The following is a 23,377-nucleotide window of genomic DNA, read 5'->3' as shown; positions in this document are numbered from 1 at the left end:
CCATGGACCTTAAACGTATACCCCCTGGTGACTGACCCCTCCACCCTGGGAAAGAGTGCCTGCCCATCCACCTTATCCATGCCCCTCATAATCTTGTAGACCTCTTATCAGGTCACCCCTCAACCTTCCTGTTCAGTTAGTTACTGTCAGGAGCGGATGTTAACTTAAGTAATAATCCCACCAGCAGAGACTCGCTCCTGGTCTCCGCTGGCGCCAGGAGCAGCGCCCAGGTGAGATTCCCTCTCCTTTTCCATTCAAATTTATGCATGGAGGAGGACTTGCGTGATTCTGTCAGAATTCCGGTATTAGGCCGTCATTTTGAGTGGACAGCCCAATACAGAAGTCTGGTGCTTGCCCCTTTCCATGGCAAAATGCAAATCCTGCCCCCCCAACGCCGCAAGTACATTTCAGAGACTACCTCTTTATCACAGCAGAAACCACTTAACTCTTTTTGATGTAATGAGGAGCTGTCAATCATAGCCAGTGTCTATAAACATTGTGATTAGCATCAAAGCAGGGTAGTGGAGATGCATTCAAGCGTGAAGGGAAATATCGATCATCAATCCACCAAGCAGTGGATCTGGAGTCATAAAACTGTCAGTCCCTGTCTAATTCAATATATTTCTGTGTGAAATTGAATGAAAGATTTGCATTTCAAGATTGTCGAGGGATTTTCAGCCCTTTGAAGTGTACTTGGCTTTGAGGAAGTCTCTGCACTTGCAAAAACTGCTGCTTTAAACAACTTTGTCTCAGTCAGCAGATGTTAGGAAAGGGTAAGTTAAAATGCAGTGATTTTTCAGCCTACTGCCTTGACTGCTCTTCAGCTGATTGGTGTCTCTGTTTGGGGATCTGTAGGGGAGAGTCTGTTGGGAGTTCCGATAGGGAGTTTGAGTGGGGAGGTAAAGATTTTCATTGGGGGTGGTGAGGGGGGGTCCTTACAATTGGCTTTGGGAGGCACCTCCGTTATGCGCTGACTCCCTTGACCCACCGTGGGGTCCATCGCGTCAGGACTATGCTTGTAAATACCTGTACCAATTTGTGTGTGCGTGAATCACGACTGAAACGATTGGAGCATCACAGGGGGCTGGGGAAACCGGCTTCCAGCCCGTTAATCAGGTGCAAATGGGTTCAAATGGCACATTTGCATGGTGCTGCTGGCTTGAGGTGCGTTGCTTGCCGCCGCCACCGGCGGGGGACTGAAGCATCGGAATGGGATTGGCGGCGCTGCTGATCCTGTTCTTTGGCCGACATTCGATTCTCTGCTGGATCCGGAAACCCGCCATCGGTGGTGGGCAATGGAGAACCCACCACTTTGTCAACACTTTGCCTACAAAGATATTGAATGCTGTGCCACTCGTACCTGAATGAAACCTTGTCGGAGTCATCAGGAGGAAGATAGAGCTGGACATCGTGTTAGCAGTACTCCTCGATCTGCATGAGAAATGGGAGGATTTGCTGAGGCCAGACAGAACCAGCATCAGCTGCTAGAGGAGATATTGAGGGCAAGGAAGGAAAGGGGAAGTCTGAGCAGGAGGCCTTATCCATCCAGAGTGTTCAGAAAGCATCACTCCTACATTCACAGCCCCAGACCAGTACATGAGAAGGGTGTGCTTCACTAAAGAGATTGACATAGAGATCTGCGACTTTATAGAAGCAAGACTCAAACATCACAGGACAGCCAGGATTACATTACTTGTGGCAGTCAAGGTCACAGTAGTAATTTAAAAGCAAAATCCTGTGGATGAGGAAATCTGAAATAAAACAGGAAATGATGGAAGACCTGCTGGGTTTTTCCAGCATCTTCTGTTTTTATCACAGTAATAGTTGAGTTTTATAGTACTGGAACCTTTCCACTGTCAAACTATGAGCCCTAGTTCTGGACTCCCCCACCATTGGGAACATTCTTTCTGAATCTACCCTGTCTAATCCTGTTGAATTTTGTAAGTTTCCCAAGTTTCCCACCACCCCAGGAATCAGCCCGGTAAACCTTCGCTAGTGGAGTGGTAACGAAAGCAATCTTCCTCAATATCAGCAAAACAAAAGAGCTGGCCATTGACTTCAGGAAGCATCGTGTTGTACACACCTCTGACTGCATCAATGATGCCGAGATGGAGATGGTTGACAGATTCAATTTCCTAGGTCTGCACATCACCAACAATCTGACCTGGTCCACCCACGTCGACGCTACGACCAAGAAAGCACAACACTGCCTATACTTTCTCAGGAAACTGAGGAAATTCAGCATGCCCTCATTGATTCTTACCAACTTTTACAGGTGCACCACAGAAAGCATCCTATCTGGCTGCATCACATCCTGGTATGTCAACTGCTGAGCCCAAGACCTAAGAAACTACAAAGAGTTATAAACACAGCCCAGTCCATCAGGCAAACCCGCCTCCCATCCATTGACTCTGTGTACACCTCCCGCTGCCTTGGGAAAGCGGGCAGCATAATCAAAGACCCCTCCCACCCGGCTTATTCATTCTTCCAACTTCTTTCATCGGGCAGGAGATACAAAAGTCTGAGAACACGCACTAACAGATTCAAAAACAGCTTCTTCCCCACTGTTACCAGACTCCTAAATGACCCTCTTATGGACTGATCTGATCTCTTCACACATTTTCTCTACTGAGTAGTACTACACTCCTGTATGCTTCAACCGATACCTGTGTCTATTTACATAGTGTATTTATGTTTCCCCTATGGGTTTTTTTCATGTATGGAATGATCTGTCTGAACTGTACGCAGAACAATACTTTTCACTGTACCTCGGTACACGTGACAATAAACAAATCCAATCCAATTCACTCACTCCATAGCAAGAACATCCTTCCTGAGATAAGGACACCAAAACTGCACGCAATACTTCAGGTGTGGCCTCCCCAATGCACTATACAATTGCAGTAAAACATCTCTATTCTTATACTCAAATCCTCTTGCTATGAAGGCCAACATACCATTTGCCTTTATTGCCTGCTGTACCTACACGCATGCTTTCACCAACTGATGCATGAGGACACCCAACTTTGTATCATCTGCAACTTTGGAGAAAATACATTTAGTTCCCTCGTCCAAATCATTAATATATAATGTGAACAGTTGGGATCCTAGCACAGAAAAGAGCTCCAGAGACTCAAGTCTCCTGAGAGAAAGTTTTTCTCCTCACCTCTGACTTAAATGAGTGACCCCTAATTTTTAAACAGTGACCCCTAGTTCTAGATCCTCTGAAAAAGGAAATATCCTCTCCACATCTCCCCTGTTCGTACCTCTCAGGATCTTAACGGTTTTGATACAAACCTAACCTCCCCAATCTTTCCTCATAAGACAACCCGCTCATTCCTGGTATTAGGTTCGTAAACCTTCTCTGAACTGCTTCTAATGCATTTACATCTTTCCTTAAATACGCAGACTAATACTGTACACAATACGGCAGGTGTGGTCTCATCAATGTAGAACTGAAACATAACCTTCCTACTTTTGTAATCAATTCCCCTCACTTGCTGTACCTGCATACCAGCCTTTTGTGATTTGTGCAATAGGACACCCAGATCCCTCTGCTTCTCAGACCCCTGTAATCTCTCGCCATTTAGAAAATAAACATTTTTTATTCTTCCTGCCAAAATGGGCAATTTCAATTTGCCCACATTATACTGCATTTGCCTGATCTTTGCCCATTCACTTAACCTATGCCCTTTTGTTAGCCTTCTTACGTTCTCTTTACAATTTATTTTCCTACCTGTCTTGTATCATAAGCAAACTTAGCAACCTTCAGTCCTTTCATACAAGTTATTTCTATAAATTGTAAAAGGTTGAGGCCCCACCACTGATCCCTGTGGCACACCACATTCTGCCAACCAGAAAATGACCCATTTATGCCAACTCTGTTTCCTGGCTGCTAGTCAATCTTCAATCCAGACCAATATGTTACTCCCTATATCATGAGCTTTACCTAATGCTTAACTAATACCTTTGATGTGGCACCTTATCAAATGTCTTTTGGAAATCTAAGTACCGTACATCCACCGGTTCCCCTTTATCCACAGCACATTTGACGCCCTCAAAGAACTCCAATAAATTAGTTAAACATGATTTGCCTTTCACAAAACCATGTTGAATCTCCCTGGTTGCCTTGAAATTTTCCAAGTGCCCTGCTATAACATTTTTAATAATGGCTTCTAATGTTTTCCCTTTGTCAGATGTTAGGCTAACTGACCTACGAGGTTTCAACAGAATCGTGAGATACCCCATGGTCCAGGGATCTATTGATGGCATACTTGCCACCGTGCAAACTCTTGTTTAGATTCAGAGATTTTCAGGAAGAGGCAGTAATTCATTCCCCCAGTGTGCAGCGTGTGCATGACTACCGTCAGTGCATCAGGCAGGTGAATGCCTGTTATCTATGGAGCTGCCAGATGCATTTATATTGAAACTGTCATCCACGCCACAGATCTTCAAGCCCCAGCACAAAATGCATAACTTGCTATTATATGACGAGGGATACTCTTTGATCCAGTGGCCCTCTGATGCAAATAAGCTCATTGAGAAACTCCAGACATCAATTGAGCATTTGTACAAAATCCACTCATCTACCAGTAATATCAGTGAGCAGATCACTGGGGTTCTCAAGGGGAGGTTTAGATGCCATCACTAGTTAGGAGGTGTCTTGCAAAGAGACCTCTAGAATCATGGTAATTTTCTGCAAACGCCACAATGTAGCAATCATAAGAGACCAGCCAATACAGGCAGTAAGTGTACCAGTGGGTCAGATTCAGGACTCTCAAGAGGAAGAGACAGAGCAGAAGTCCAAGGGAGCAACGGAACATTCCAGATAAACAGCCGGCATCTGTGAAGCATATACACTGCCATTTAATTGAAGAATGCTTTTGAGAGATATCCTCCAGATTCTGGAACACTGTTTTACCTTTCATGACTGAGGATCCATCAGGAGGTGCACCACTGCACTCATTCCTTTCAACTCTTTCCCCAAAATGGCCCTTATGCCTTACACCGCACTTCAACATGGGCCTGAGCAGTTTGGGCCATCTAGTTGACGGACAATTTTAAAAGAAATGGTGGAGTTGCAGAGCAGGGTACAGGAATGCTATTACCAGAGTGAGGCCAATGGGTTCCTGCTCCATGATTCCCACACCAGGACCTCTGTTTTTCCAGCCCTGTGATCTGTGGACTTCTGTGGCTAATCTCTGGACTTCAGAGACATTCTGCAAGCCCCTTTTCACTGAGAAGCCCAGCGTGACCATTGCAGCTGACTGAGCGTTCCTTGTAACACTTTGTTCTTTCATGGAAGCTGAACTAACTGCAGTTGAAGCTGCAACAGCAGTCAGCCGACACTGCATGATGTTAGGGTCCACAGACTACAGGGTGGAATTGCCCAACATCACAAGGCAACCCCCCCCCCCCCCCCCCCCCGGCTCCCAGCTATCAACTGAAAGCTTTCGGGCAGACTCTCCTTTGCTCCAGCATTTGGTATGTCATACCCATAATCCTCCTTCTGAAGCTTAGCCCTGTGAGATTCTTATCTAGCTGCATTACAGCAGAACTAATATGTAACCTCGCCTTTCGGTGAGTTTGCACCTCGGGTCTCCCACCTGATGTGGCTGCAGCCCATTAGTATCTGACAGGTTCCACTGTGAAGATCCCTTTTCTAACCTAAACTCTTAAGTTAGGTGTGGTGCTCTGCTGGTGCCTACCACAGTGGTAGCCATTGACACAGTGCAATTTTCCTCACACTCCTCCATTCCTCTGGAAGTAAGATGACTTTTAATCCTCCTATGCTTCCTCTTCTGTGGGAGTGTGGGGGAGGGCTTCTAAGTGATGTCCCCCTGCTGTGCTTCTGGCCGCAATGCTGCCACTCTCTTTCCAATCATGGCCACCACCACCTGCGCAAGGAGAGTGATCTTATGGACGAGTGGTAAGATCCTGCTGTCGCCACATGTTATGTATATACTTTTTCTAGAAATTAAAACTGGTGATTATGAATGAGTGGGCTTGATTCAACTAAATGGGAACAAAATCCCAAAAGCAAGCGTGTTTGAGAAACACATAGCTATACAACCCGAGTCCCCGCAATGTATATGGGGCCTCAGCGGGACATGTGTGGCCGAGGCCGCACATAGCCCTGTTTTGTACACTGGCCGGGGGGGGGGGGGGGGTTCGGCTCGCCAGAACTCCCCAGTGTAGCAAGAGATCTGAACGCCATTTAAAAATGCCGTCCCAATCTCCAAGGCCCTAAAGTGCTCCCCGGCCCTTACCCCCCCAGCCTGAACTCACTATGGGAGATGGGAAGGTCCCCGACCCCACACACACGACCCCACACACACACCCCCAACACCCATGCAGGGCACCCCGGCCCAAACGTGTGCGTGCAAAAAAAGTGCCAGCTTGCACCCTTGGCAGTGCCAACCCGTCAGTGCCCATACCAGCTGGCAATGCATCTGTGCATGGGTGGCACCAGCAGTGTGAGGGCACTGCCCTGCCCAAAAGGCATGCAGCTGGGGGGCCCCGATTCCCTGGCAGACCCCATTTGTGCGGCCCATTGCTGAGCAGCGCTCGCCTGAGGTCTCCGAGGTGACGGCGATGAATATCAAAGCCTCAAGTACCTTGGCAATCTGCACAATAGAGTGAGTTTAAGGGCTGGATTCTCCATCGGCGGGATCCTCCGTTTCACCGGTACTGCACTCACGCCTGTGGATTACCTGACGGAAACCCCATTGGCCGGCTGCCGGCGGGGGCACGCCACACCAGAAAACTGGTGCAGCGGTGCAAAGAATCCCACCGTAACTGTCTCGCTCAAATATGCAGATTTGCCAAAAAGTGATCCTGCCCACAAAGGGCGGGTTTTACATTGCAAGTCGCGCAAGATCGCGTTGGCTCTCGCAAGGCTTTGCAAGCCGGGTAGATCCCGGCAGCGGGGTTTCCCAGCTTTTATCGGCCACGCTGCGCCACAGCGAGTTTCCTTTTGGTGCAGCATGGCCATTGGATCGCGGCCAGTGTGTTGAAAGGTTGGTTTGTCTGTGTGCGCGAGGGAGATGCCTCATGATTGAAAGATCTGGTGTATGAGAAATATCTATAAAATGCACAATGGTATGTGGTGTTTGAACATCGGTGTATAATTAGGTGGTTGATGAAGTTTGTTCAGGTTATTATGCTGATGATGGTGCAGTTATTGAACATTGTGTTTGTGAGGCCTCTTATGTCAAATTGTTCAATTTCCTGTGGTCAAGTCTCGTGTCTGTCACGTCCCAGGCGATCTCTCTCACATAGAATTGTAGAACTGATCATTAGCATCCTTCTGTGCTGTAAATATTTGACCCTCCATGTCCACACCAACTCTCTGCAGCAGCTAGTTTCAAACCTCTGCCTTTTCTCCATAGCCCTGAAAATTCTTTCTTGTAAACTAATAATCCAATTCCTCTTTGAACATCACGATTGAATCTGCCTTCACTGCGTTCTCAGGCAGTGCATTCTAGACCTTAACAACTCGCTGCGTAAAAATAGTTTTTCTCATTTGTCGTTGGTTCTTTGTCATTCACCTTGATTTGATTTATTGTCACATGTACCGAATTGCAGTGAAAAGTATTTTTCTGTGGCCAAGGGAACATACACAGTATGTACATAGTAGACAAAAAGAATAGTAGACAAAAAGAATAATCGACAGAGTACATTAACAAATGCGACATCAACAAACAGTGATTGGTTACAGTGCGGAACAAGGGGCCAAACAAAGCAAATACATGAGCAAGAGCAGCATAGGGTGTCGTGAATAGTGTTCTTACAGGGAACAGATCAGTCCGAGGGGGAGTCGTTGTGGAGTCTTGTAGCTGTGGGGAAGAAGCTGTTCCTTTGTCTGGATGTGCGGGTCTTCAGACTTCTGTACCTTCTGACCGATGGAAGGGTCTGGAAGAAGGCAATGCCTGGGTGGGAGGGGTCTCTGACAATGCTGTCTGCCTTCCTGAGGCAGCCGGAGGTATATACAGAATCAATGTGAGGGTGAGAAGCTTGTGTGATGTGTTGGGCTGAGTTCACTACACTCTGCAATCTTGGGCCGAGCAGTTGCCATACCAGGCTGTGATGCAGCCGGATGGGATGCTCTCTATCGCACATCTGTAGAAGTTTGTGAGAGTCGATGCAGACATGCCGAATTTCTTTAGCTTCCGTAAGAAGTAGAGACGTTGGGCTTTCTTGACTGTGGCATCAACGCGAGTGGACCAGAACAGACTATCGGTGATGGTGTACCCAGGAACTTAAAGCAATCGGCCATCTCCACTTCGGAGCCATTGATGCAGGCAGGGGTGTGTGTCGTGCTACGCTTCCTGAAGTCGATGATCAGTTCCTTGGTCTTTCCGACATTTAGAGAGGTTGTTTTCGGTATACCTTGCAACCAAGTGATCTATCTCCCTTAAACCTTAAATTCTTGCCCTCTGGTTCTTATAAATAAATACCATTCTTGCAACAATTAACTACAAGTTAACTACGAGTGATAACTACGCAGGAAGTCCTACCACTGCAATTACAGGACATCATTCCTCCTCTGCTCTACCAGGACCTCGAGTGCGACATCCATGAACTTGTATGCCCTCACTCTCAGCCCCTGAGCCATCCTGCAACTTGCTACTGTGTGCTGGAGGGAACACTTCACACCTTCAATGGAAGTGGGTCCACTACTTCATGAGAATTGCTCCTAATTAGTGCTTGAATACAATACAGGCAGTCTAATTTTAGCACCTGGAGGCACAGTCCCAAAACTGTGCACTATATCCGGAATTTTGAGCAAGTGGTCCTGTTACAACATCCATTTCACACCCCTTTACCCAAAATAGCCACAAAGTGCCTATGTAATGGGATTCCCCATTAGAGCATGGATGAATTTCCAAGGACAGTGTTAGGTTGAAAGAATGATTTTATTCTAGATGAGAATTTTTACAAATTGTTTATATTGCACTTGTTCTATTTGCATTGGAAGGTGGCATAATGAACAGTTGCAAATTGAAGGACATTTTGGGAGAGGAAAAGTACCTTAATCTTCTGCTTTCTTTTATGTTGATTGTAGGTTTTGTCCAAAGAGCAGCAGCTTCTGGTATTTACCATTCCTATTTTTGAGCCATTGCCCTCTCAATACTATATCCGGGCTGTGTCTGATCGGTGGCTGGGAGCTGAGGCTGTGTGCATAATAAACTTTCAGCATCTGATTTTGCCAGAGAGACATCCCCCTCACACTGGTAATGTAGCAATGAAATACTTATTTATCTATCACGTAAACTGAAGGTAATTATGAATAGCACTCACCACTCTAGGTGGCTCAGTAGTATAATCAATGTATAATTGAACTGTATAAAGAAGGTCCCAGGTTCAATCTAATAAGCACTGATCTCATTTATAGTGGTGATGATGTCCTTACAATTGGCCTCAGCAACCCTCAGGGAAAGTAAAATCAGCCAGATTCTAGCTTGTCATCCAACATCTCCAACTGGGAGCATAAATGCACAGATTAAAGTAGGTTATGATGCTCCCTATGATAGGTTGGGCTGTCAGCACATCCTATCCAGGTTCATACCTGAATAGCAGCCATTATCAGTACCAGACTGAGTGATAACAGTGAGAATCCTGATTCAGAAGGTTGTAGTTCACGCCTCTCTCCAGGACTTGAGCACGTGACCTAGGCTGACATTTCAGTGTAGTAATGAGAGAAGGTGCACTGTTAAAGATGTCACCTTCCAACAAGACTTTAAACTGAGGCTCTCTCTACTCAGGCAGTTGGATGTAAAAGTCTCCAAGCTGCTACTCAAAGAAAGGTAGGGGGAACATGCTATCCTGATGCCCTGTCTAGTATTATCTGGTCACAAAAAGTACCAGATAATTATCTGGCCTTGTGGTATTGGTTGAGGGATATCTAGTCATTTATTTACCGTTTGTGACAAGCCGCTGTCTGCACATTGGCTGCTGCATTTACCCACAAAACAGCACTGACAACATCTCAAACGTAACTAATTGGTTGTAAAGAATTTTCCGCTGTAGTGAAGACTGAGAGCTCTTTATTAATACAGGGTTGTTCATTCTTGTGGAGATGATGTGCTAACAATTTAATTGAAAATCACATTTTGTGTTTTATCTCAATGGAAAAATTGATTGGTTAGTTCTGTCTTTCTCCAAAGTAAGTAAATGTTGTCTCATATGAATAATACCTTTTTCAATCTGTCTCCCTTCAATAAGGCATGTTGTTGTTAAAATCTTGTCTTTTGTCCCCAAAGGGGCCTTTCAGTTTGTTGGTGCTCTGTTTAAACCTTTCCTGGTGGTGTGTCTGTGCTCATATGAATTACATGTTTGAGTTCTTTGTACTTGCAGAATTGCTTGACCTGCAGCCATTGCCCATCAATGCTCTGGGAAATAGAGAGTATGAAGCACTGTACAAGTTCACCCACTTCAACCCAATCCAGACTCAGATATTTCACACCCTCTATCACACTGACTGTAATGTACTACTTGGAGCGCCCACTGGGTCTGGAAAGACGGTCGCAGCTGAACTGGCAATATTTCGCGTTTTCAACAAATACCCAACATCAAAGGTTATTTTTGATTTAATGTTCTCTATTACCGTTGCAACATTTTTGGTTGAATTATTTGAGTTGAATGTTCTTTAAGCCTTCATAAAATGATATGGCAAAATCTTCATCTCCCTGATATGCTTGCTCCTTTTCTTCAAAACTCTGCTTCTGGTAGTTTTTCCTCATCCAGACCTATTGTTTATTCGGGACTTTGACTCCTAAAGCTTAATTCAACTCTTGTCTAATTTCTAGGCTGTTTACATTGCTCCTCTCAAGGCACTTGTTCGTGAGCGAATTGAGGATTGGAAAATCCGGATTACTGAGAAGCTGGGTAAAAAGTAAGCACCAATCTGAATAGGATAAATTCATCAAATGTATAGCAAACTGGTGGAAAGAAAAACGCCTGATTATCAAAGCTCCTGCTCTTTGTTTTATATTGATTTCAATGGAATCAAGTCAGACAGTTTCTATAAGATTGGTAGCTATCCATTGAAGATAAAGTTTACCCCAATATTTCTTCAATTGGTAAATTCTTTGGCTTTTTAACTCTCTCCCAGCCGACCCCTTCAAGTTAATCATGGGTTTTGTTTTTTATGCATCCACAATTTCCCTTAGTAATTCATTTGTAGAGTATTCAGTGATGGCCTGCTTTTATTTAGCCCTCAGTAAATGTTTAGGGACACGGATACGTTGTAAGTACAGTGCAGCTCTTGTTCTTTTTAAACTTTTTAATAGTTTTATTTTTATTAAAAATGTTCAGCCAACCAGAGAAGTGTTTGGTTAAAATAAAATAATTTCAAGAAACAGTGTACTACTACTGCTGAGTGTGCATAGAGGTTTGTTTGCCTCTCAAACAGATGTTGCACTTTCCGACCATGTGTTCCCACATGTGCATTCTTCTTGTCAGCTCTCTTCCAATGGTTAGTACAACCTTTTGTATCAGCACAATTTTTTTAAATGTTTAAAAGAGGGAGGAAGAATTTTTGGATAGGTGCTGGTTTGTTTTCTAGTCTAAGTTACTGAGCAATCAGCAACATGATTGATGGCACATTGACGTAGGCTTTGAAGTGACTCCTCAGATCTCTCACTTGATCGATCTAATCTGCAGAGAATAACCTGATATTTGTGGCTACTTTGCATTGATCTAAATGTGGGCATATTCAAGTGTTCACCTCACTGTAGTCCCTGAGTTTCTAGTATGACTCCAGCCTGAGGTCAAGCTGCAGATGTTCCCAATGTTCAGAGGCATTGTTATGTCAGAAGAAAGCATCAACTTCATATACTTAGGAGAGCTGTAATTTAATTGACAAAGTACAATTTAATCATTCATGCTGTATTTTGTGTCTTACAAATAACATATCTATGAGATATGTTTATTGTATAGTAATTGTGGTTAATTGGATGCAGGAGGGGGCATTACCTAGGGATTCATATGGGCTCATGTGGATAGAAACAGATGAGAGCTCTTTTCTCAAGTCCCACTCAAGAACTTGATGGCCTCGGAATGTGCATCATTACATGGCTAAACAGGTTGCTAATTCACCTGTAAATCCAGGAGGAAAGAGCAGTCGGATCTCCTGGTCAGTATACTTGCTGTGCAGTGGCAGCCTACAAAGAAACTTCCGACAACAGACTAGCAACCTATTGCAGCTCAAAAGAAGAGAAACAGACTAGAGCTGGGACTGAGTTAAGAAATATGTCTAGGAATGCATATCTGTTCAAACAATGCTTATAAAAGTGTAATGATTGGCTCCAGTTGTATCCTTCACCACCTGGTTTTCTTGGAAATAGCATGTCAGCAGACAATGGTTGCCTCAAAGTGAAGATTGGAAACTGAGAAAAATAAAATTCAAACACCAAACTCAAACTCTAGTAGCTATTCTGAAAAAATTGCAGAAAGCAAGTATAAATTGATGTTCTCCCAAGTCTGAACCATATGACCAATGGATAAACCAAGTGGATATGTGAACGTGGGTTGCATCCATACTGAAGAGAAATCAAGGAATAACCTTGGCATTGTTACTTTCTACAAGAAGCAAAATCAGAAGTTAAGTATTTTGTAAGATAAAGTGATAAAGATTTGAACCTTCTATTAGAACTGTTGGATGAAATTGACAAGAACGATGAACTGCAAAATGCCGATGATGCTTGGTCAGAATTTGATAAGTTTAGGAAAAAAGATGGTAATTCCTTGGAAGAACATATCATGAACTTTAACAGATCATATAGACGATTGATGAAATGCAATTTAGGAATATCTAGATCAGTGCTAGCATTTAAATTGCTGGATTGTGCTGTGGTGTCTCATGGATCTGAAACTGGTTCTAATTCCATTGTCAGGGAAAGAGATCCTGTTGGATCAGATGTCTGCTGCCTTTAGCAAGGAATTCATGGGGACAAATGAGACATTCCATGGTGACACAAAAAATAGAGGACTGAATGATTGCTAAATTTCAAAAGAGTGCAGATACCGGGCACGTGGATTCATGATGAGCAGAATGAGGATGAAAACACCTTCAGCAGATCTGGCTATTATTGCAGAAGACAAAATAAGGGGCAAAAGGCCTCCCAAGAATCAGTCAATAGATGTTCCAAGTGTGTTTGAAATATTATTAATCGATTGACTTTCCAAAGCGAAGAGGTTGGTCCTCTAAATGGCACATTATGCAGAGAATACTGAGAAAGAGGATAAAGATAATGACGAATCCGAACACATTATACCAGTCAAAAAGCATTTTAGCCCTGTACACAGTGTGTTTTTCACAGACTTCTTTAACCGTGGGATGCTAGATCGTGTTTATTCTCGATAGTGCTAGATCGTACTTGCGCGGTGTGTAGATCAGATTGGTTCAAATGTTATAGAGTTACAGAGATCAACAGCACAGAAAAGACCCTTCGGCCATCCCATCTGTGCTGGTCAAGATCAACCACCTAAGTATTATAATTCCATTTTCCAGCACTTGGCCCCAGAGCCTTGCATGCCTTGGCATTGCAAGTGCACATCTAAATACCTCCAGGGAGGCCCGGCCAACCACGGCCACAAGTTCAGGGCATGCCCCAGGCTTGTCGTATTCTGGACAGCCTTCTTCGAGGCGATGTCCAAGGTTGTCGGGGTGAGGGTGGACCCATGCCTGAGAGTGGCTATCTTCAGGGTATCGGACCAGCTAGAACTTCAATGGGTAAGGGAGCTGATGCCCTTGCCTTTGCTTCCCTAATCGCCCGCCGGAGAATCCTGCTCGGCTGGTGATGAGCAGCATCATCCACAGCTGCAGACTGGCTGGTAGACCTATCGGAATTTCTTCATCCAGAGAACATTGGAATGTGGCAAAATTAAGATAAATAATAGCACTACTTGCCTTAGATTTGGCGATGACAACACACTGAGGTCACCAAAGAAATTTACAATCCTGTGTGAAATACCTGGAATAATCCACTATTTAAGTACTGATGTATTCTCTGATGATATATCTATGCTGTTGAGTAAACCTTCTATGAGAAAGGCACAAATGAAACTTGTTAGGGTGCACGGTAAGACAATTATTTGTGGAAAGTTACTGAATCTGCAGCTTACCCAGCAAGGACGTTATTGTACACATTTAACAAAATCTGGGGCTGGATTTGATAGCTGCAAATTAGGTAGTGACCACCCCACCACCGCTGTCCTTTTCCTGCAAACATAAAATAGGTCAGCAATGCATAGTCATCACACCAGTCTCCAAAAATACAGAAGGCAAGCTGACGTGAAAATCGGAAGCCTGCTGTTTTGAAATTGCTGAACTTGTTAACAATCCAATTGCAATTTTTCATTGCCTGCTGCATTTTTGGGGTATCAGATGTGAAAAGGTTTGGGAGTAATTTACAGCAGCTATAACAAGGTGGCACAAGGGCTGAAGAAAAAACTTGCCGCTGCGTCCATAGCAGAATGTAGCAACAGATTCGGCCAGCGAGGGTAGCAACATCTCTCGGTTTTTAACTTTTTAAAAAGCTTTTTGCAGCGTGCCATAAGAAATAATGAAAGATTGAGAGAACAGGGGCCCTTTAGATTTAGAACCATGACCGAGTTTCTACTAATGGCATAACCCCACAGCCACATGACATCCCAGCCTAGACTCCTGATTGGGCACAGAGCTCCCCTCTCTTTGCAATTCTATTGGCTCCTTCCCACCTGGCAACCACTAATTAGCCATATGATGCTTGATTTGATGAGCTAAGATGGCAGGAGCAAGCAGACCACTCATTCCATTCTCCAGAATTAACTGGATGGATGAAAGCCATTAACTATCTGATTGTTTCACAAAATAATGTGCAAATTGTCAGGGGCCCTAGAGGAGGAGCATCTCGCAATGTAGAGAATCATCTTCTTACATTCTCTGCCTGATGGCAAGTCCGACCACAGCACCACAACCGCCACCATGGGTAGGCAAGGAAGGAAGTCCCAAATACGCCCCAGCCAGAAAAGGAATCTAATGCCATGCAGTTAGCACCAACCTGATCCAAACTGGTGATCGCACTGGTGATCGAGCCAATTGCCCCTGGAGTCAGAGTTGCCATAGCAAAGTACACTTTTACATCCATATTGTCATCTGGAGCTATAGATAATGATGGTAGGGCCTCCAATTTTCTTTCCATCTCATGGCTGACCAGCAATCTGTCCCGCTCTTACTTTCTGCCATTGCCGTATGTTGGAAGGGTTTTAGGTTGATGAGTCAAATTTTTATTTGGAGAGAAGAGAATCTGTTAATTGTATATTAACCGTGTTTAAATGGGTGTAATTGGTAGGTTTTTACTTCAGTTCCTTTAAATAGGAACAGACTGGAAGTGAGATTGGGTTAAGAAGTACATATTTGAAATGTGGAACTCTGTAAACTTACAAAATTGGGTGAAGTTGATTGCCTCCAGTTCTGTCCTTCACATTTTGCTTTCTAAATAATTGTATGTCTATCTCTAGTGTAGTGGAATTAACTGGGGATGTGACTCCAGACATGAAAGCAATTGCACAGGCCGACCTCATTGTCACAACCCCTGAGAAATGGGATGGTATCAGCAGAAGTTGGCAGAATAGAGGCTACGTCAAGAAGGTGTCAATCATCATTATAGATGAAATCCACTTGCTAGGTAAGCATTGAGTAATGTTAAATATGTTAATAAACATAATTTGATATCTTTTTTCCTTTTCCTCCCAATTTTAATCATTTCCCTTTTTTCCTTTTTCTTCCCAATTGTAATCCTGTTCCTTCTTTCCAAAACGTAGGAATGAAAAATTACAGGCATTTATGAGACATCAATGGTGGAAATTCCCCATTTTAAGTAAAATGTTCTAACCTTTGGGTCTCGTACAAAGTAAGGGGTTTTAAAAAAACACAACTCTACTGTCAGTCAGTGCGAGCAGGAACTGACTGCAGAGTTGTGATTGGAGAAACAGCGAGTGCAGGAGAGACAGAGCTGCCTCCCCATCACTGATTCTGTCTTTCACATGCTCACTGCTGTAGTTCTTCCAATCACAGGTTCCCTTCCTCCATGCCCTTGCTGCTCCTCCAAAGACAGAATCAATAAATGCAGGAGCAACAAGGTTGCAGGGAGGGAACCTGCAATGGGAGGATCTGGAACAGTTATTGTGCTCTCTGCTGCTGCCACCCGATAGGAGATTTTAGGCTATGCTTAATCACTTAATGACCTGATGCTCGACAGTCAGTCTGATCCGTTCAACATCCTCCACAAAGCTGAAGACAAGAATTTGAATGAGAAAAAAGGAGGCAAGGAACACAATGTGAGGATTGGGGTCCAGATCTAATAGCGTGGAAGCTCAGGTGGGGATCTGTACCAAGACAGGGATACCAGTCGGTCAGCAGAGATTATCACAGAAACACACAATTTTTTAAAAAATTGTTGCTGGGACATGGGCGTCGTATGCTGGACCAGCATTTGTTGCCCATCCCTAATTGCCCTGAGGGGCAGTTAAGAGTCAACCACGTTACTGTGGATCTTGAATCGCATGTCGGCCAGACCAGGTAAGGTGGGCAGATTTCCTCGCCTAAAGGACATTAGTGAACCAGCTGGGTTTTTACGACAATTGACAATGGTTTCATGGTCATCATTAAACTTTTAATTCCAGGTTTTTTTTTTTTTGCTGAATTCAAATTTCACCATTGGCAGGATTTGAACGTGGGTTCCCAGAGTACCACTCAAGATCTCTAGTTGCCTAGTCCAGTAACAATACCACTATGCCATCGCCTCCTCCTATAGTGCAGAAGGCAGCCACTGGACCCATCGAGTCTGCATCAATCCTCCGAAAGAGCAACGCAACCCAGGCCCACATCCCTGCCCTATCCCCACAACCCCATCTAACCTTTGGACACAAAGGGACAATGTAGCATGGCCAGTCCACCTAGCCTGCACATCTTTGGACTGTGGGCGGAAACTGGAGCACCCGGAGGAAACCCACGCAGACATTGGGAGAATGTGCAAACTCCACACAGTCACTCAAGGTCGGAATCGAACCTGATGCCTGGTGCTGCGAGGCAACAGTGCTAATTATCAGTTGCACCTGGTAACTTCTTGACTTGTGCGATAATAAGTAGGTTGCTGGGCCTTTGGAATGCTGATTGCTACCTTAAAGTAAATAAAGCTGTGGTGGCAGTGGCTGAGGAGGCCATGCCAAATGAGAAGAGAAATTAGAAACCTTGCAGAAATCTATATTGCATGTTTCTAGTTTATATAAAATGCTTCTTATGGCTGCCTGATTTCTGTTTCATTGCACCAAATAGTTAGAACTTGAGATGAATCTGATCTTAGTTTATTATAGTCCATTGCTAATTGTATTTAGAATCCAAATTTGAGAGAAAGTATCAAGGAACTAAGGAAAAATGGTATCCCAAGGCTTTTTACACGTACATAAAAAGCAAGAGGGTAGCCCAGGGAAAGGGTTGGCCCACTGAAGGATCGGCAAGGGAATCTATGTGTGAAGCCAGAGGAAATGGGCGAGGTACTAAATGAATACTTTGCATCATTATTCGCCAAAGAGAAGGAATTGGTAGATGTTGAGTCTGGAGAAGGGTGTGTAGATAGCCTGGGTCACATTGAGATCCAAAAAGACGAGGCGTTGGGCGTCTTTAAAAAATATTACGGTAGATAAGTCCCCAGAGCCTGATGGGATCTACCCGAGAATACTGAAGGAGGCTGGAGAGGAAATTGCTGAGGTCTTGACAGAAATCTTTGGATCCTCACTGTCTTCAGGTGATGTCCCGGTGAACTGGAGAATAGCCAATGTTGTTCCTCTGTTTAAGAAGGGTAGCAAGAATAATCCAGCGAACTACAGGCCGGTGAGCCTGCCTTCAGTGGTAGGGAAATTACTGGAGAGAATTCTTCGAGACAGGATCTACTCCCATTTGGAAGCAAATGGACGTATTAGTGAGAGACAGCATGGTTTTGTGAAGGGGAGGTCGTGTCTCACTAACTTGATAGAGTTTTTCGAGGAGGTCACAAAGATGATTGATGCAGGTAGGTCAGTCGATGTTGTCTATATGGACTTCAGTAAGGCCTTTGACAAGGTCCCTCATGGTAGACTAGTACAAAAGGTGAAGTCACACGGGATCAGGGGTGAGCTGGCAAGGTGGATACAGAACTGGCTAGGTTATCGAAGGCAGAGAGTAGCAATGGAAGGATGCTTTTCTAATTGGAGGGCTGTGACCAGTGGTGTTCCGCAGGGATCAGTGCTGGGACCTTTGCTGTTTGTAGTATATATAAATGATTTGAGGAAAATGTAACTGGTCTGATTAGTAAGTTTGCAGACGACACAAAGGTTGGTGGAATTGCGGATAGCGATGAGGACTGTCAGAGGATACAGCAGGATTTAGATTGTTTGGAGACTTGGGCGGAGAGATGGCAGATGGAGTTTAATCCGGACAAATGTGAGGTAATGCATTTTGGAAGGTCTAATGCAGGTAGGGAATATACAGTGAATGGTAGAACCCTCAAGAGTATTGAAAGTCAGAGAGATCTAGGAGTACAGGTTCACAGGTCACTGAAAGGGGCAACACAGGTGGAGAAGGTAGTCAAGAAGGCATACGGCATGCTTGCCTTTATTGGCCGGGGCATTGAGTTTAAGAATTGGCAAGTCATGTTGCAGCTGTATAGAACCTTAGTTAGGCCACACTTGGAGTATAGTGTTCAATTCTGGTCGCCACACTACCAGAAGGATGTGGAGGCTTTAGAGAGGGTGCAGAAGAGATTTACCAGATTGTTGCCTGGTATGGAGGGCATTAGCTATGAGGAGCGGTTGAATAAACTCGGTTTGTTCTCACTGGAACGACGGAGGTTGAGGGGCGACCTGATAGAGGTCTACAAAATTATGAGGGGCATAGACAGAGTGGATAGTCAGAGGCTTTTCCCCAGGGTAGAGGGGTCAATTACTAGGGGGCATAGGTTTAAGGTGAGAGGGGCAAGGTTTAGAGTAGATGTACGAGGCAAGTTTTTTACACAGAGGGTAGTGGGTGCCTGGAACTAGCTGAGGTGGTGGAAGCAGGGACGATAGCGACATTTAAAGGGCATCTTGACAAATACATGAATAGGATGGGAATAGAGGAATACGGACCCAGGAAGTGTAGGAGATTGTAGTTTAGTCGGGCAACACGGTCGGCACGGGCTTGGAGGGCCGAAGGGCCTGTTCCTGCGCTGTACTGTTCTTTGTTCAGAGCTCATCATGTTAACTGTTTTGCATGACTGGAACTAAATCACCTTGTCCTCATAGGTGATTAACAGGGACCTTTTAGTTGGCAACCTTAGTTCACAGGTACTTAAAAATGTTCCCCTTACCGAAACGTCCCTGCCTATAATATATATAGTCCAGTAAGGACATGTTCTGTTGACACTGTGGACTTCATCCTATATTATAAGTATTAACTACATGAAAAGCTGAAGTGCTGAGGCCACTTCAGTGATTTTATATAAAAATAGTGGTACAGTATTGCTGGAAATAGAAGATAAACAAAGGGAAAACTATTACTCCATAAATTCCAAGCTCCAGGGCTGTGTATCTGCCCCCCCCCCCCTGTCCCGGAAGTTCCCAGATAAGGATTTCATGGCAATCGCGAACAACTGCCCCACACTGTGAACCATCCAAAAACGCAATTTTAATCGCAAACTTCAGATGGTCCCAACTGTGTCACATCAATAGTTATCCAGAAACCGAAACCTAAAACCACTTCTAGCTTCTGGGTAATTATTGTAGTGACTTCCCCCAACCCTTCCCACAGGATGCCCAACTACCCCCACCCACTCCTACTACACCCCTGCATTCCCACACGGGGGACCTTCTCCCCTGGGTCCTCCCCCAAGGGACTCCGCCTGATACCCCACAGGACTAACCCCCTCCCGACCCTCCGTAGACCACCCCCACCTCCGCGGGCACACGCAACCCCGCACAGAATGCCCAGACACAGCCCTCCTCCTCCCCCTCCAGTGACCCTCATGGGACCTCCCAACTGACATCCTTCCTTTCAACTGACCCTCTTCCCCCGATTGACACCCCCTGCTGGACTGGCGCTCCGCTGAACTACCCCGACTGACCCACTGAGTCAAAAAGTCAGACGAGATCGGAGCGCCTGGATTTGAAGGTAAGAAATTCCAAGCAGAGTGGCAATCCCCACTTGTGGAACAATGTTTCTACCCACTTGAAGTCTAATAATTTCATCCATTTGAAGATGCCTGGAAAACATTTGCATTTCGGTACAGGTCATAAAAAATACTATAATTTACCGGCCCCTAGCTTTGCATGGTAATGTGTATATGTCTCCTTATCACAAAAAGATTTTAGATGATCTTGTCTTCGACCACTTGTCTTTCCAATAGCCAGTGCAGACTCGATAGGCCGAATGGCCTCCTGCTGCACTGTAAATTCTATGATTCTATGACCACCAATTTTCAGACCTATTGGTCTTTGGCCAATCTCATGCCTTAGAAAGTGATGAGTTAGTATGTGATTCTTCCAAGAATTTCTCTGGTATCTCGTTCAGATGTTCTTTTAGTGGGGGCCTAGACAGTGTGCCAAGAGGTATCACATTCAAACTTAATTCCTGTCTCAAGTCAACACTTCTGGAGCAAATATCAGGAGCAGTAATCTCATTTGATCTCATTCTCCTCAGTTTGGAGGTTTGAGGCCTTTGCTCAACCCTGAGTGAGTTTAGCCTCCTCAGTATAAGTTGCAAAACCTGGAACCTTGCTGGTCCTTATGGGTCAACTGCTCACTGCTTCAAGCAGATAAGTTATTGGCGAGCCTCTTTTAATATGAATATGTGTTCTGATTTCTTTTTTCCAGACTTTATCCCAAAATGCTACCATATAATCTATTTTGTATTGTAGTAGATTGTAGCAAAGCACCGAAGCATTTTAACTTAATGTCTTTCTGCATTTTAAATTAATGTAGCGAGTGCACCCTATTTATAATACTCTTACACCTGATACTGCTCACCTGGGTGCTGGTTGTCCTTCGGTGCATTTGCTGGAACAGTCCAAATTCATCTGACTGCCATGATGTCTCTCTGGGATCTTTATCTTCCTCTGTTTATTTATTTATGTATACTTACTCATCCACTGAAAAGATTTATCAGTCTCTTTGTCATCTACTTCCTGTGGGAAAACATGATGTGGAGATGCTGGCATTGGACTGGGGTGAGCACAGTAATAAGTCTTACAACACCAGGTTAAAGTCCAACAGGTTTGTTTCAAATCACTAGCTTTCGGAGCACTGCTCCTTCCTCAGGTGAATGAAAAGATACCTCTTCATTCACCTGAGAAAGGAGCAGTGCTCCGTAAGCTAGTGATTTGAAACAAACCTGTTGGACTTTAACCTGGTGTTGTAAGACTTATTACTGTGGGAAAACAGATCTACTCTTAGCAATTTGGCACAAAGATTTTCTTTTTTAATTCTTCCCCTCACTTTTTCTGTGGCAACTTTAAATTGATGCTCCTTTATCAGTGACTACTCAATCACATGAAACAATTTTTTTCTATTCATCCTTCCAAAAACGTTCACAATTGTAAAAGCCTGTGTTAATGAATCTCTTAGCCTTCCCTATTCCAGGGGAAATAAGTTTTAGATATTCAATAGGTTTGGCGGCATCTGTGGAGAGAAAAACAGAATTAACATTTCATCTCTGTGATCTTTCATCAGAATATTCTTTGTTTTCAATTCCCCTTTCAGCCTAAAAGTAAACAGCTCAACTAATTCCAACCCGCCACCTGTAACACCTTTCTGGGACTTTGGGAGCCACAGATTCTACTCCATGCAAGCTCAGACTGCTACCATTATTTCCCAGTGTAAATATTTTGCACTTCCTTCTCAGTAAAACAATCTAAACTTTCCTTTGATCACTAACAATCATACCACCCAGGCTTACTGTCGGGCATACTGTAAAACAAGTCACATGATGCCTTTCGTTTACCCTAAATTTAAAGCTATAGTCCCAAGATTATTATAACACAATTTTAACCCCAGCATATGGTTTTATAAACAATATACTTCATGTAAACTGAATAATTATAACATTGCCATTGCTTCTGTTTAATGTATGGGAGTTTTCTATATCAGATTTTAAAAGGCCAATGTGTCTCTTGTAAAACAGACTAGGGCTTGAAAATAATGCAACTTAAAAATGTGTTTATTTTTAGGGGATGAAAGAGGTCCTGTGCTGGAGGTAATTGTGTCCAGAACTAGTTTCATCTCATCTCATACAAATAGCCCTGTAAGGATAGTGGGGCTGTCTACTGCACTGGCAAATGCCAAGGACTTGGCTGACTGGTTAGGTATCCGACAGGTAAGAACAAATATTAGACCATGGGGAGCAATTACAGATCATGGGCTAAATGTCAAATGGATTATGTGTGCCTGTGCACTTTGGGAGCACATATCATTTAATGGTACTTTGCAGAATCCAATCTGCGATTTGCAAGCTGTATTGACAGTGATGGAATGATGTGCCTGTCATCTATATCACTGATGGTGCATTTCGGTGAACAGTAGAGAAGCATTTTTTGAGTAAGCACATGTATCCTTAAAACAAACTTCTATAATTCACTTCACAGTTAACGCTAAACTGCCTTCTGTCACTTTAAAGCTTCTGTGGCATTGATTTTATTACCCCAAAGAAAACTGATAGCATAAATACTAAGGACATTAGGCCCTTGCTGCTTACAGTGTATTCCATTAATTGTGAATAGGCGCAGCTTTTACAATCAATTCTTGTTAAATGAAAATGTCATTATTGTACGAATGTAGACGTGAGATTGCTGCAGAAATGGGATTTGCATATAACAAACATGCAGATCGCTGCCTTTGCCCAAACCCACACCTGTATCTGCCAAAATCTTTCCCCAGCTTTCCAGCATCTCAATATTTAATCTCACCCAACTTTTACTCTTCATAAGTTCCAATTTGCCTGAAAACATTGCCTGCATCTTGTGCTGCTCATCCATCATGGCAGAGCTCATTGCCTTACATTGACTCCCTGTTCCTCCAGTGCATCAAGCTTAGAATGCTCACTGCTCTTTTCATTTTGTTCCACCGTATCTTTGTAGCCTCTCACAGGTCTCTCGTCCCAGTGTATATTTTTTCATTCTTTCATGGGAATAATGGCCACTTAAGGGCGTCATCCCACCAGCCACAATTTTGACGACAGCAGGAGATGGTCAAGACGGGGGGGAGTTGGGAGAGGAGATGCCTTGGACAGGGGACGGGCACATGCCTCCATCTCTGGCATCCTTTCCAAGTTGGATTCTCCAACCCCCACCCCAGCCTCCCAGTCAAATAGGGAGGACTACAAACT

The 23,377-nt window shown here is 44.1% G+C and overlaps 1 protein-coding gene across 4 annotated transcripts in view; it reads left to right on the top strand.

Annotated features, from left to right (window-relative positions):
• Positions 1 to 23,377, top strand: part of ascc3 (activating signal cointegrator 1 complex subunit 3) — an 813,859-nt gene that overhangs the window by 577,453 nt on the left and 213,029 nt on the right. For all 4 annotated transcript variants that reach the window (XM_072499844.1, XM_072499840.1, XM_072499842.1 and 1 more), the window contains 5 exons: positions 9,068 to 9,236; positions 10,360 to 10,580; positions 10,812 to 10,897; positions 15,508 to 15,674; positions 22,224 to 22,369. In XM_072499844.1, coding sequence (XP_072355945.1) covers positions 9,068 to 9,236; positions 10,360 to 10,580; positions 10,812 to 10,897; positions 15,508 to 15,674; positions 22,224 to 22,369 — 789 coding nt within the window. The remainder of the gene's footprint in view (positions 1 to 9,067; positions 9,237 to 10,359; positions 10,581 to 10,811; positions 10,898 to 15,507; positions 15,675 to 22,223; positions 22,370 to 23,377) is intronic.

This window comes from Scyliorhinus torazame, chromosome 4, assembly GCF_047496885.1.
Source record: "Scyliorhinus torazame isolate Kashiwa2021f chromosome 4, sScyTor2.1, whole genome shotgun sequence".
In the NCBI taxonomy this organism is placed as follows: Eukaryota; Metazoa; Chordata; class Chondrichthyes; order Carcharhiniformes; family Scyliorhinidae; genus Scyliorhinus; species Scyliorhinus torazame.
This window is presented reverse-complemented; position numbering and strand designations above follow the sequence as displayed.